The following is a 14,327-nucleotide window of genomic DNA, read 5'->3' on the forward strand; positions in this document are numbered from 1 at the left end:
TCTATGCCAGCCGACCGCGCCAGGAATCAGGACGACGTGGACAGCGCGAGATGGAGCTCGTTTGGGCGATACTAGCAAGTAAGTATCTCAAGGCGGCGTCTTTCTGCGCTTGAATCGTACTGGCGCTCTCTCACCCGTTCAAGCACTGCAGTTGCTTCACCCGAGGCTCTTGAACGGAGCTGAATCCGCTCGATGAGCTCCAATTTCAGGCATGTCCACTGAGAAGAGACCATTTCGTCGTCGAGTTCGAGTGCATACTTTTTGTCGAGACGGTCCAGATCTTCCCTTTGAGGTCGTTATCAGCAACCATGCAGCGCCGGCCAATCATTCCTCTGTCGCAATCGCCTTCCCCGCACGATGAGGACCTTCGTGCCTTCCGTACACTTGCTCATCTTTCATTTGGATTCTGGCTGCCCTGGGCCGTTTTCGTCTTGACCTCTGTGTGCCAGAGCTCGATCAACAAGAGACTTACCAGACGTTGCCGTTTCTTGTATCGTCATGGGAGCGACCTATTCGACACCGTCTTCGTCTTCTTCGTCTAGCGACGAGAAGTCCGGTCTGGCCCAGCAGACGACCAGAAAGAGTCAGATTGCCAGACAAGAGCTGGATGAGTCTGTTCTAGCAGCACGTCGGTGTCTTTCCTCTCTCGCCGTCTGCCACCATCGCTAACGAGACCAACAGCTCCGCCCCCTTACCCAGCTCCAGAACGGGTCCTGACCCTAACTCTCCCACGCGTTAAAGGCTGGAACCAGACCCTATTGAGCGATCCAAAGGTGGGCTACCGATCTGCTCGGTTTGAATATTCCATATATACTAAAACGGGGCCGCTCGCAGAATCGCCTTGCCATCTCAAGTTTCGCCAGTCAGCCCTATACGCAGATTCTCACCGACCACAATGCCCTGCAGTCGGATCTGCACATCTTCAACTTGACGGTGCCAATCGAAGGCGCACCGATCACGAACCAACGGTCCTCCGGGCGCTGCTGGCTCTTCGCCGCGACCAATGTCTTCCGCGTCCCGCTCATGAAAGCCTACCGGCTCCCCGAATTCGAGCTCAGTCAGGCCTACCTGTTTTACTGGGATAAAATCGAGAAGGCAAACTACTTCTTTGAACAGATCATCGCCACTGCCCATGAGGATCTCTCCGGGCGCCTGGTGCAGAAGCTCCTCGAAGATCCGGTCACAGACGGCGGCCAGTGGGATATGGTTGCTAATCTGGTGCGCAAGTATGGTCTGGTGCCGCACGCACTCTACCCAGATTCTTTCCACGCGCAAAACAGTTCGAAGATGAACTGGCTGTTAACCGCCAAGCTGCGAGAGCAGGCTTTGGTCCTTCGTCGCCTGGTCGCTCGCGAGGAAGGGACCCTTGCCGTGACGAAAGACAAGTTCCTCCAAGAAATCCACTCGATTGTCACGCTCTTGCTGGGACCCCCACCAAGCCCCGATGAACCGTTCGTCTGGCAATACTATGACGGGCAGCAAACCGCACGCCAGGTGCGACAGACCCCCGTCCAGTTTGCGCAGGAGGCACTTTGGCCGGGCTCGCTGTCACGCAGCCGTCCCAGCATGTCGCCCGGAAGACTGTTCAGTCTCGTTCACGATCCGCGACATGAGTGGAACCAGCTCCTCACGGTCGACAAACTCGGCAATGTCGTCGAAGGGCGACCGCTTACATACGTCAATGTAGAAATAGACACGCTCAAGACTGCGATGATCGCGATGCTCAAAGCCGGACATCCCGTCTTCTTCGGCTGCGACGTGGGCAAGTTCTCCAATCAAGACAGCGGTGTATTGGATGCTGATATCACCGACCTCACGCTCGGGTTTAATATCTCCCTCGGCATGAACAAGGCTGAGCGGTTGGCCAGTGGGGAGTCGTCCATGACCCATGCCATGGTCATCACGGGCGTGCATCTTGATCCTCTGGCGGGCGGCAAACCAGTCCGATGGCGGGTAGAGAATTCATGGGGCGAGGCGGCAGGCAACAAGGGCTGGTTCGTGATGACTGACAAGTGGATGGAGGAGTACACCTTCCAGGCGGTTGTTGATTCGAACTTTGTCTCGGCGGATATCCGCGCGATTCTTGACCAGACGCCGACAGTGTTGCCGAGGTGGGACCCTATGGGCGTCCTTGCATGACGGATGAAGACAACGCTTTCGAGGGTGTTTTGTTGGTCGTATTCAAGACGTGATGAATCGATATTGTTACTTTTCTTTGGGAAACCCCGAGACTGCCATCGTAGCTCCCGACAGCCTCAATGCGACAGGGGTTCTAAGGAAACTGGCGGTAGGTAGATCAAGCACAAAGTGCCGAGTACCCTATTTTGACAGCTGGTTCTGACCACATGGCTACCGCTGTGGATACATCTGCAGCTAGCTAGATCTGCTCAGATCTTTGAAGATATCCATGGTGAGTAGGTCAATGTATTGATCAGCATTACGCCCATTGGTTTTCCAGTCTTGCCCTGAGCTCTCTGCACATCGAGGTGGACAATGGGGCTATCGTATCTACCGTCCATTGACCGCGTCCGTTGGCCTGGAGCGACGACATGCCAGCCGCGACTCGAGGACCGCAGTCGAAAGCCCCTTTCGTGGATGCAGCGTGTTCCGTGGGATGTCACAGACGAGAGGGAGAAAAGGGGGAGCAGGCCATGAAGGATCCCGCAAGCCCCTGGAACTGTCTCAGCAGATCCCTCGGCTGAGGCTAGGAAGATGCCGGATACCAAGCTCACCGCTCCACGTTGCCAGGATATCCACGATGTGGAACCGGGCTAGAGGAACTGGATCCCGAAGTGGGTTCGTTTGGCGAGTGTCGCTTCGGGATGGGTGGATGGGATGACGGGAGAATGTGAGCTGCAGGCTGAAATCAACCGAGGCGGGCAACCGAATAGCCCGAGTTTCACTCCCATTCATGGTGCTTGCTGAACGTCTGTCGGGAGAGAATGCATGCCGCCCCAACCTGACATGACGTCCAGCGTGGGGGAGTCCTTTCCCGTCTTCGCTTCCCCCAACTCCCAACTCCCAACTCCGGACTCTCACGCCTTGGCTGACGCACTTTCGTGGGATCCCCGCATCACGCGGACTGGGGAATCGGAATCGTCAATCGAATGACAGTCTTCCCTGCAATTTTCCGGCGAGACCAACGTGGCGATCCCACCATGAGGCCCTCTCGGCTGAACGTCGGCATCCAACACGCAGCGGCATTCTACGGAGCAGCGCATACCTGACACATGCAGCTTCTGCACAGAGTGAACACACCAAGCTTTGGGAATGTAGCTGGGGAATGTGCCACCGTCCCCTGTCCCCTGCGCCTCACGCTTCCACCTTCCCTCCTTTCCTCGCCTCCTGTTCTCCTTTTCCCGCTTGTGTCGAGCCGATGCTCCAAACCTTCGGACCGACTGGCCAATCACCAAGCCAAACTGGGGAGCCCGACCGCCGCATTCTCCGCTAGTCAGAGACGGTCGCGACCGAAGACGAAATGTACCGAGAAAGCCTGCCGTGGGGGAGAGACGGTTTTCGCGGGATCCCGCGCCAAGGGGCCAATCTCCACCACAACCCCCGCATATTACGATGATTTTTAGCGTGGGGGTTACCGGGGTTTGGGGAAATATGGTAGTGGGTGGTTGTGGTAGGTGTAACCCAACATTTAAAACCGGAGGGAGAGGGAAAAATCTCTGTCTCTTTCTCATCTTTGCGTGGTCGACACATTCACACCATGGCCGACGACATCTCACGAAACCACGCCGACCGCATCGAGGCCGACGTCGAGAAGACGCGCACAGAAAATCTCGAGCATGTCGCCGAGCCCCAGAATCCCAATATCCTGCCACACATTGACCCGGCTCGTCGAGTCGTCGTCGAGAAGAGTCTCAAGCGCAAGCTGGATGCCCGCTGCAGTCTGTTCGTGCTGATCTACATCATGAACTATCTCGACCGCAACAACATCTCGGCTGCCCGGCTGAAGGGCCTGCAGACCGACCTCAACCTCAGCGACACCCAATACTCTACCTGCCTGAGTATTCTGTACGTCGGGTACATCCTGATGCAGGTCCCCTCCAATATGTTCATCAACCGCATCCAGCGGCCATCCATCTACATTGCCATCTCCATGACTCTCTGGGGTCTGATCTCGACATGCTCCGGCCTGGCCAAGGGCTTCGGCGACATGGTGGCCATTCGATTCCTACTGGGCTTCGTCGAGGCTGCCTTCCTTCCTGGTGCCCTCCTCATTCTCTCCAAGTGGTACACACGCAAGGAGTTGACGACGCGCAACGCCATCCTGTTCTGTGGTAACCTCATCTCCAACGCCTTCTCGTCTCTGGTCGCTGCCGGCGTCCTGTCCAACATGCAGGGAATCCTGGGCCATGCCGCCTGGCGATGGCTGTTCTGGATTGAGGGTGCCATCACCATGACTATTGCCATCTCCTCGGGTTTCATCCTGCCCGATCTACCCACCAATGCGCGCGGCTTCACTGAGGAGGAGCGTCTCGTGGCACAGATTCGTATTCTGGAGGACGTCGGCGAGGCCGACACTGACTCCGAGGAACAAAGTCCCTTCGCCGGTCTCATCATGTCTCTGAAGGATTTCAAGATTTACCTGATGATGCTCTCGTTCACTGCCTACGTCGTAGGCTTGTCTTTCAATGCCTTCTTCGTAAGTTTCCGTTGGCAATGCTTTCATCACATTGCTACTGTGGCTAACCGCCTTCTAGCCCACCCTCACCGGCACCCTTGGCTTCGCCTACGTCCCCACCTTGCTGATGAGCGCGCCTCCGTGGGTGTTCTCCTGCATATTCTCCGTGATCAACGCCTGGCACGCCGACAGAACACAAGAAAAGGTCTGTCTGACCCTATCAGACCACGTCTCACCAAACTGACAATCTCCAGATCTGGCATATCTACGGCCCTATCTTCATGGGTCTGGTCGGCTTCATCATCAGCATGTCCACCCTAAACGTGGCAGCCCGCTACATCGCCCTGTTCCTTCAGGCCGGCTCCTACGCCGGCTTCATCGTTTTCTACTCGTGGATCAGCTCCTCGTTCCCACGACCACCCGCCAAGCGTGCCGTTGCCCTAGCCCTGATCAACGCCTTCAGTCAGCTCGGCAACGTGGCCGGGTCGTACGTGTGGGACCTGTCCGACAACGGGTACCGCAAGAGTTACGGCATCGTGACGGCCATGTTTGGCATTACGATCGTTGGGTTCTGGCTCTTCCGCATGATTCTGGTCAATCTGAACAAGAGGCTGGCGGAGACCGAGGCCGAGTGGGATGCCGGCCATGCGGATGAGCAAACGGGCGACGTGGTGTTCCTGGAGAGTGCCGATGAGTCGCTGCGCATGCGCAAGGGATTCAGGTATCTGGTTTAGAATGCCTTCTGGGTGGGCCGTTCTTCTTACATGTGCTTGATTGGATATTGTGATTTGGAGTTGATACTCGGTTTACGGCTTGTGGCTCGCATTGTGATCATCCCTGCTTGGGTTAGGTATGCGAAATAACGTGAAATGAACCCCCATCATTGGATGGATATCGACGATTGACTTCAATGACTGTATACGTCTCTCGCCTCGTTCTGTCTGGAGAAATATACAAGGTCATAGCGTCAATCGCTGCGACTGGAAGTGGTACCAAATGCCAGCCGCACCACCTGCAATACACTAGAAAATTGCTGCAGCCAAATCACCATAGCCACGCGTATTCGCTCCCTCCTTTCCGGGCTTGATTCATCGACGGCATTTACACGGGGGGGAGTAGGGCATCAATATCCAAGTCGAAGTGGAAACATGCTTCTAACGTTTTCTAGTCTCTGATAACTATCAAATGGCCTTAGTTTGGGTGAGACTGACGTCGCGGGGGAAGAGCCGACGTGACTCGGCCGATGATCGCTTGTTTAAGAAAAGATCTCGAAATAGAGCAGAATCAAATGAGTGAGGTCTCAACCACACTCCCTTGCTGAGCGTGTACATCGACGATTACATTCCTTCTAGTGTGTGACTTTCAGTGCAGGAACATGGTTCTTATCTCCCTTCAACTACGCATCAATCAATAATCACCGAAAAGGAGAGACTGGTCAACGCATAGTCACATTCTGATAGCTCTGACATCTTCGATTAATTTGGGCGGTTGGAAAAGAGCTGACTTGCTACAACGTCCACCTTGCAGTTCGAAACGAGACCAATCCGATTTCAAACATAGGGCGGCATGTCAATCTTGACGAGATGAAAACCCATCGGAATCTAAGGTTATATTTAACCTTGAAACGCTTTCCATCTACGCAAAAATCTCACCTATCCGGGATCAACCCCAGCGTCGAATTTTTATCATGCGGTTTATGCCGTAGCGATCCCGAATAACCAGACTCGAGGCTCATCGGCTTGTCCGGACTTTGTAGAACTCTTCTCGCATTGTCGACCCCGCTTATAATGCTCATACTAGCTGATGCTAGTGGCGGCACTGCTTATGAAGATCGTGGCGTCCTACATTCCAAATCCATAGATGATTCAAAGACGGCTTCTCACGTAAGACAAACAACTCCCGTCGCAACCCTTGGATGATTTTGAAGCTTTATGTATATTCTGGGTAAGAGCAGAGAATGAACCCCATTCATACACTTCCAAGAACGCCGTCCTCGCTTCCTGCAACCCGCTTTTACGATGTGGCTCATCCCACACGTTCTCGATGTCACCCTAGCATCCAGCCAGCGAAGAGAGGATTTAGATATCTCAACAGAAAAGTTTAAGAACCCGAAGACGGACATGCTTGTTCAAGTACTCATCAAATTTCCAGCATAAAATCCAGCATCCTATTTGGTTACCCACCAACTCGCCGTATGCTGATCAACTTCACTTCTGCCACCACCCTACTGAGCCTTGTGCAAACGGGTGGCATGATGATGGGGCGATGAAGGGCACGCAGGGTACTCGGCAGATGTGGTATGATGAGACCACTGCTGGGAGTACCTTTGCCGATGCCGATCCTAATCAGTGGTGATGTCGAATGCGCGGGTGGAGTGGAGGTTGACAAGCAAGACACGGTGAAATGGCGAAGGTCTGCGGATATTCGGTTGCTGATGACTATGACAACCCGGGAGCGTCGCAAGGTGACCAATATCGGAGTTTAGTATTATCTGGTATTATCCTTGAGTTCCAAAGTAATTTATGAAAACGCTCAGTTAAAGTACAATCTGCATGGCCAGTGGCCCGACATAGACAATCGTTATGTAGCGAGCGGATGCGTCTCACCACGCGAAAGGGAGACCAACGGCAACTCGTACTGGGGAGGTGTAACAACAAGATTCTTCTGAGTAGAGGTGACAGCAAGATTCTGAGTAGGGGGCACAACAAGATCCCTCTGAGCAGGGGGGACAACAACCAGATCATTCTGCCCGTTGACCTTCGATCGGCTCAGCGCACCGTCCAGGAATCGCTCCATGTCACTTCCAAGGGTACCCGAGAAGGCGCGCTGGAGAAGCAGACGCTCCGGCGACGGCTGACTGAGCGGCTCGAGGCCATACAGAACGTGGAGACACAAGCCAACCGGGACAGCCACCATACTCTGGTAGAAATGGCCGATGCCGGGCGCTTGGAAATAAGGTACAATCTGCGCAACCTTGTGCACGTAGGTGCGCGGGCTCTTTCGCGGCAGAGACACCTCGATCCGGATCGCTGCGCGCTGAAGCGTGTCATAGAGGATGGCGCAGCCAGTCCAATACAGAGTGCCCAGATTCGCGAGAGCAAATTGCTCCGTGGTTGGGTTGAGCAGTTGAGGCTCGGGGATGCCGATGATGGTCTCGGCGAAGGCTAGGCCTTGTTTACCGACGGTGGCTGCCCACTCCTGCAGCTCTCGGTGATGCACCCAGCACTGCTCAAACAGTTCATGGGCCAGTTGGAGCTTGGCGCCTAGGTCAGTCGTGGCTTGCATGGTGTCGTATAGTTCCATCAGACCGGGAAGGTCGATCATGATGTCCATCAACGCGTCTTTCGGCGTCTTGGGGATTTCTGACCACGGCGCGGTCTTCCATTCGGGAGCGCTTAGCTTGGAGCGTTTGCGTCGCAGGAACTCTCCCAGCATCTACATGTCCCCGTCAGCGCCTGGGGAGGATAGGAGACTCAAGGACGCGGTACGCTGCTTACCGCATGTAATCGACCTTCGATGAAGATTCGGTGCGCTACTCCAGTGGCGTAATCACCCGGCGGCCTCATCAGAATGATACTGCTCGTTCCCACGGCATGGCTGTGCCAGCGGTGAAACTGGATGAACTTTTGTTCGTCCGCTCCCAGCATCAACTGCGACAGGTGAGTGGAGGGCCGCGTGATGGAGCTGATGCAGTCACTTACCTCGAATAGACTCAGCATCATCGGCACCAGAACAATGGTCTTGCTGTGTACTTTGTCTGGCTGTTTCAATAACATCCCTACCCGGTTTAGTGTGAGGCCGTAGATCCGCATTCCCTCCTGGACCATCCAAGCATGTCCATCTTGCCGGCCCACCAGCCCGAGACAATTCGCCATGAGGGCATGGCGCACCAGCGTGTCATCTTGATAGATCTCCTGTGCAACATTTGTCCAACCGCCGTTCGCGAACCTTGCTGCGCGCAGAGAGAAGGGTTGGCTATTGGGAAGAAAGGTTGCCCAGAATGTGCCCACCATGTTCATTTGCGACGCCGAGCGCCACAACGACTCATGGGTTAGAATACCTGGCTTCAGGTCCGCAGATGCAGCCACACGTCGCCTTACAAGCGCGGGTACAGGGTTCGACGTCGGATAGGTCGCTTGCTCGAGGCGAGGAGCGCCACTCACGCTTGGGCCCTGGGTGCTGTTCACAAAGATGCGCTCCCGGACATAGCCTTCACACTCCAGGCCAGCTCGTTGACACTGGCCGCAGGTGGGATGCTGGAGATCGCACTTGGACGTTCATGACGGAGATTAGTCGTTGACCTCCAGACCAGATGGACGTCGAAGGGGAAGGGGGAGTGGAAAAGAACCACCGAGTCACAGAGCGCGTGTAACAAAGCAAAAGAGCTAGCTAGACTGGGGAAATCATTCGACATGACATGTCTCAGGGCATTTCACGCCAGCTGCGGGTTTGGGGATAGATCGAGTGGGTGTCAGGATGGGGTCGAAGGAATCGCCAACTTACTCCTTTCTTCCGTCGGCGGCAGGTTTTACACCCGCGCGATCGTCCGGGAACCCCCACCATTCAGGCGTCAAGTTCGCAGGTTGGACCTCTCAAAATTCACGGCTTGTCACGGCTTGTCGGTGAGGCGTCAACGTGCTGGGATGAAGGAGCGCGTCGACTTGGCGTGAGAAGGGCCGAAGGGCCCCGCGGGGGATCCCGACGGAGACGGCGCCTCGCCGCGCGCGCAATGGCCCCCAATACGGGTTAGCTGGCATAAGCGCAACTTGGGACGTTGTTATTCGCTGCGTCGATGAGCATTATGGATGCTTGCGGAGGGAATTGATGCGACAGCCGACGCAAACCCCCCATCTCGTCTCGTTATCCTGATCCTGGCATCTTGATGCGAGTTGGACCCGTCCCATAAGCGCGGAGTCTGGAGACTGACAAGAATCCATGGCATGTATAAGAGGCCGAGGATTCCCACCGTCCAAATCATAAAGACGCGCTTCCCTCCGACTGCCATCACACCTGGCAACTTCTCTGTCGCATCCGATCAACCCGACTGTCCATCTACCGTCAAGTGCGACGATGGCCGACCAACCGCGTCTTCGGCCGATGCTGCCACCCCTTGGACCACCCAATCCGAATGTGGCCAAAAAGAAGGCTAGAATTAGCGCGATCAATGTGAGATCCGAGCCGAATCCCCCCCGATTTGAGAACATACTCATCCATCAATTCTAGATCCTGAAAGAGCAATTCTCTCTCTCAACATGGATCTTGCTCGGTGCTGTGATCCAGGGGGTGGTGGTCCTAATGGTACCCCTCTTCTACGCAGTCCTGCCAGCCATGGTGATCATTTCATATCGCGTGGTCGACGTTCTATTAATGACCGCCGGCATCACGCGCAACCGGTTCCTGGATGGTGTCATCATGGGCAAATTCACTGGGCAAATCCCCAACCGCGAGGGCGTGTACGCCAATCAACCCTCCGATGAGAACGTGGTGGCTTTCCAGTTGATCACACGGCTCAATCAGTATGTTTCCGGAGTCTCCGCGAGGTTCAGTCGTGTACTCACTATCCACGCACAGTCCGCTCGGCGTCTTTTCCCCAGGAGCGCTGGAAATAGGCAAGCTGGCGAAGGACATGTACACTGCATTGAAAGAGGATCCCGAAAAATACGGCTGTGAGCAAGCATGGCCCTATGGTGGATCTGCGTTCAACGGCTGACCGAGGAAACAGTCCTGGGCCAAGAGACCCTGCTCGGTGCGGACGGACGGGAGGCAGGAAATCATATCATTACGATGATGTATTTCCGCTCGCTCGACGATGTTCACAATTTCGCCCATGGGCCTCTCCACACCGACACCTGGCACTGGTGGAACACCAAGGGCAAGCACTATGGATACCTCACGATCGGCCATGAGCTGTACTCGTCATCCAGGAACCAATGGGAGAATATCTACATCAACGCGGAACCGACCGGCCTCCGTAAGTGAACACTCGTATTTACCCGCGAACAAGTGCAATCTGACCCGCATTCTCTCTAGCTGGTACCGTTGTGAAGGTGAAGAAGATTGAGGAAGACGGGAAGGAGATGGATGGGCAGTGGGAATATGTTCACCCAATCATTGATGCACGACGGGGAAAGCTCGCGAAGCAGTATGGGCGAGTGAACAGGAGCAACCAGAGCACTGGGAAAACAGTGGACTATGATTATTGATGCGCTGGAATCAGGATCAACGGGATCTCGTGTCTGCGTGTAAGGCTACAAATTGAAATCGCATCTTCCGTGGACATGCAGAGCATTTCAACCGTGCAGGAAATGGCTAAATAAGTACAGAACACAGGTAGGACGAGTAGTACGATTGAAAAGCATCAGCCAGCAGAACCTGGTGATGTCTCCATGGTCGATATAAATGATCTTATGAAGCCGACATGTTCGAATGATTCCCAAAATACATAGAGGCAGAACAAGCCATGACGAATCCACTTTGCCAGCCACAGCAATCTAGCTCATCCTTAGTCGACCTGGGAACGAATAGGACGAAAATCATTCCTAGCGGGGCCGATCAACACAAAGCGTGTTTCAACGTCACAGCCGAGCCCGAGATCGCGACCCTGGGGGGAAGTCATCCTCTCCCAGCCCCTGACTGGGATGCTTATACACTTTGAGCGAGGCAAGGAATCTAGTCCACGCTTCTTGCGACAAAATCGGTGCATCCACGTACTCCTGCGCCCCTGTATCTTCCAACAGTCTTTGCAGACGGGGAAGACAGGCGTTCAATGCTCGAGACTCATTCTCAAACTGCGCAGCGCGTGTCAATCCCGCATGCTGCACAAACCAGCTGGAGTCTTGCAGAATCACCCCGGCTTCAAAGAGCGACAGCAGATCCGGGTCTATCCCGGCCTCCACGGCAGCCTCGTAAGCCATGCGATTGCCTATCGCTTCAACGAGAGGCTGGCAGCGCGGAAGAATCGCATTATTGAATTCTTCACTTCGATGGTCTGCCTTAATGCCCCGAATCACGTCTTGGCACTCATCGTGGAGACCTTGTTCATGGCGGGCAATGAAGGAGTCTGGGTTTCGTGCTGGGGGCATCTTGTATCGCCCAAGGAGTAATTCAGAAGCCAATCCTGGAACCCCTGTGAGCATACGTCCAAGGTCTAGGAGAATGAATATCTTCATACTTATACAGAGCACCAGGGCATCTCCTTCTGCAATTATCCCGCCTCGGAACTCGGAGTGACTCTGGACGATATGGTTGTGTTCGTACAGTCCTTGTGCTCCACAGCGATCAGACAACTCCAGCAGATTCCGCTGAGGAGCAGCGCTAACAACAGCCTTCAGAGCAGTTGCGATTCCATGCCGCACAGCTGGATGAAGACCCGGCTGCACGAATCTGCGGGTAGCGTCCGCCATATACGCCTCCAACACCGCGATCTGCGCCAGGGCGTGCAATACCGGCCGTTGCTGGGTCCGGAAATGTATAATTGGAATTGGCTTGCCGTCTTTTCCATTGATGTGTCGGCTGATGCTATACGTTCCAGCGACGTAAACCGCCCTCTTCAGAATCGGCAGCATGACAGTTGACAGACTGAGAGTGCCGACAGTCACCCGTCGGATAATGGACAGAAAATGAGCCTGGGTGTCTTTGGGCTTCTCTAAGGAGCCCAAGAGGGCGGAGCTGGGAAGCTTCACATGATAGAAGCCTGTCACCGAGTGGTCTATCGGTCTCGTTCCAGGGCGATGAGGCAGTTTTGTGGAAGTGATTCCCGGAAACATTTGCTCTCCATCGTTCAGCCAGACAATGAATGGCCTCACGCCTCGGTCTTCGCCATCAACCACCAAGCGCGCAAAGACCACACCGACCCGAGGGAACCCCTTGATTGGGGTGGTAGGGGGCATGAACCTGAATCGGTTGGTTAGCAGATATCGCCATATATTGAGGCCTTGTCGAGTCACTTGCTTAGAAGCCCGCGGTGTGGGTGAATGCAAGTCGAATCCTCCATCTGAGAGCTTCGTTGCTTTCGTTTCGAGGTTTTTGGCATCAAGACCGTGGCCGACTTCAGTCAACAAAAACTGAGCACTAATGCCATCCCAATTAACAGATGAGCGCTTCTGATCTTTTGCCTTTTCATCTTGGAAGAGACCAGGCCCGGAGGAAAGAAGCTGATCCACTCACGAGACATCAAAAGCCAGTATCGAATCCATCAGCTCCTGCAGATCGGGGCGAGCAGGCAGGTACTGCCCAATGGTCCCCGCGACAAGATTGAATTGAATGGTCGTTAACACACACGGGGGGTGATGAGCGGCTTGGAGGAGATCCTGGTGATATTTCCAGAATTTTGGCGTCAGAGATATCACATCGTTGGCTGTCATTTCTGAATTTGGCCACTTGCTGAGTTAGAACCTGGTTGGAAGGGTACTGTCGCTCGACCGGGTGTGATTTCTTTCATCGCACTAGAAAAGGTCGGCACTCACGATACTCCCTGGCCATCGCCCGCGCCTGCTCATAGCCACGGGCGATTCTCTCGTCCTCGGTCAAACCTGTCGGACTGGATTTGAAAATCTCCATACGAGCTAAGCGAAGGGAGGGCGTCGACATGTTTGAACAGGAAAGGACTCTAAATAATACGGAACGACACTGGCTTTCAGTCACAACAGGAATCATTCATCGTGCAAGATGCAAGATGGGAAGGGCGGCCTTTATCTAGCTCTTCTCTCCTATCACCGATTCTGTCACAACAAAATGGCGTTTCTATCATTACTTCTGTTTGCTATTCCTCCAGCGTGCATCATAGTAGCATCCAGGACAGGGATCAATCGAGTCCTGATTCACACCGCTACGTTATTCACACATCCCACCTGCGCAGCCTGTTCGACGCTAATCATGCCTGGAGATATCCTTGCGTTTCTTCAGCCACTATGTATGGCTAGGACCCCGGTATGTGTGTGTTGGTAGTGCATATCCTCATGTATTCGTGCAATTTATCAACTTGCACAGCGTGCTACGCGAGTACGCAGTGAGATGCGAACGGTGATAAATGGCATCCAATGGTCAATATGGTCTACGGACGCCTTACTGATAAATCTTCGTGCAGCTGATTATTCTCACAACCTCGCGTCGATTAATAGAATATGTTTGGCCATCCCCATGCGCAGTGAAGCCGATCACATTCTCCCCATCCGGGTCGTGCTTGTATTTCAAACAATTTGGAGGCTTCCTCTAGGAAATCCAACAGGCACTTTCACCTCCAATTCAACTCAACATTTTCAGCAAATCTCGGCCCAGGAATGCCCTCACAACACGGGTATTGCGAGCAAAATCCACAGACTCTGGGGGCTTCACGTTTGTTAGAAAGCACACCTGACATCTATTCTGAGGCGAACGATCATATCGAAGCTTGATCAGCATGCCGGGCGAGACCGTCTCAGCTTTTTATCCACAAGTGGATATTGGAACAGCCACGCAATTACCTTTCCGAGCTGCTGGCGGCCTGGCATAGTCACTCTTTGGCACGTCGGAGATCATGCCAAATTTCACTGCCTATGTGTCAACCAATCTTTGTGGACGATGCAGTAGAGATCGAATTTAACGAGTCTAAGTCCTATTCACTCCTGATAACTAGCATAGAGGAATCTCTGGTCAAGGAGCAAGAATGGGCTTAATACACAACATGTACAGCTCCTAGATAACTAGCACCACAGGT

At 54.0% G+C, this 14,327-nt stretch overlaps 6 protein-coding genes across 6 annotated transcripts; 3 read left to right on the top strand and 3 right to left on the bottom strand.

Annotated features, from left to right (window-relative positions):
* Positions 1-498: 498 nt before the first annotated feature.
* Positions 499-2,139, top strand: N7459_001990 (C1 family peptidase; the record flags this gene model as incomplete). Its single annotated transcript, XM_056941175.1, has 3 exons — positions 499-628; positions 682-773; positions 835-2,139. 3 exons carry the CDS (start codon positions 499-501, stop codon positions 2,137-2,139), a joined length of 1,527 nt encoding a protein of 508 aa, XP_056803030.1.
* A 248-nt stretch (positions 2,140-2,387) lies between these two features.
* Positions 2,388-2,913, bottom strand: N7459_001991 (uncharacterized protein; the record flags this gene model as incomplete). The annotated part of the gene is made up of 2 exons (XM_056941176.1): positions 2,388-2,671; positions 2,733-2,913. The coding sequence occupies 2 exons, from the start codon at positions 2,911-2,913 to the stop codon at positions 2,388-2,390; spliced, it is 465 nt and encodes a 154-aa protein (XP_056803031.1).
* An 802-nt stretch (positions 2,914-3,715) lies between these two features.
* N7459_001992 (uncharacterized protein) lies at positions 3,716-5,367 on the top strand (the record flags this gene model as incomplete). The annotated part of the gene is made up of 3 exons (XM_056941177.1): positions 3,716-4,654; positions 4,713-4,838; positions 4,888-5,367. The coding sequence occupies 3 exons, from the start codon at positions 3,716-3,718 to the stop codon at positions 5,365-5,367; spliced, it is 1,545 nt and encodes a 514-aa protein (XP_056803032.1).
* A 1,846-nt stretch (positions 5,368-7,213) lies between these two features.
* Positions 7,214-9,196, bottom strand: N7459_001993 (Zn(II)2Cys6 transcription factor domain-containing protein; the record flags this gene model as incomplete). Its single annotated transcript, XM_056941178.1, has 4 exons — positions 7,214-8,068; positions 8,131-8,283; positions 8,335-8,901; positions 9,137-9,196. The coding sequence occupies 4 exons, from the start codon at positions 9,194-9,196 to the stop codon at positions 7,214-7,216; spliced, it is 1,635 nt and encodes a 544-aa protein (XP_056803033.1).
* A 507-nt stretch (positions 9,197-9,703) lies between these two features.
* fmaE (monooxygenase fmaE) lies at positions 9,704-10,836 on the top strand (the record flags this gene model as incomplete). Its single annotated transcript, XM_056941179.1, has 5 exons — positions 9,704-9,799; positions 9,857-10,149; positions 10,205-10,299; positions 10,356-10,604; positions 10,664-10,836. The coding sequence occupies 5 exons, from the start codon at positions 9,704-9,706 to the stop codon at positions 10,834-10,836; spliced, it is 906 nt and encodes a 301-aa protein (XP_056803034.1).
* Positions 10,837-11,208: 372 nt separating this feature from the next.
* N7459_001995 (putative acyl-CoA oxidase) lies at positions 11,209-13,222 on the bottom strand (the record flags this gene model as incomplete). The annotated part of the gene is made up of 3 exons (XM_056941180.1): positions 11,209-12,703; positions 12,800-12,998; positions 13,099-13,222. 3 exons carry the CDS (start codon positions 13,220-13,222, stop codon positions 11,209-11,211), a joined length of 1,818 nt encoding a protein of 605 aa, XP_056803035.1.
* Positions 13,223-14,327: the final 1,105 nt, after the last annotated feature.

Source organism: Penicillium hispanicum, assembly GCF_028827665.1.
Source record: "Penicillium hispanicum strain IBT 35686 chromosome Unknown utg000002l_segment0_segment0, whole genome shotgun sequence".
In the NCBI taxonomy this organism is placed as follows: domain Eukaryota; kingdom Fungi; phylum Ascomycota; class Eurotiomycetes; order Eurotiales; family Aspergillaceae; genus Penicillium; species Penicillium hispanicum.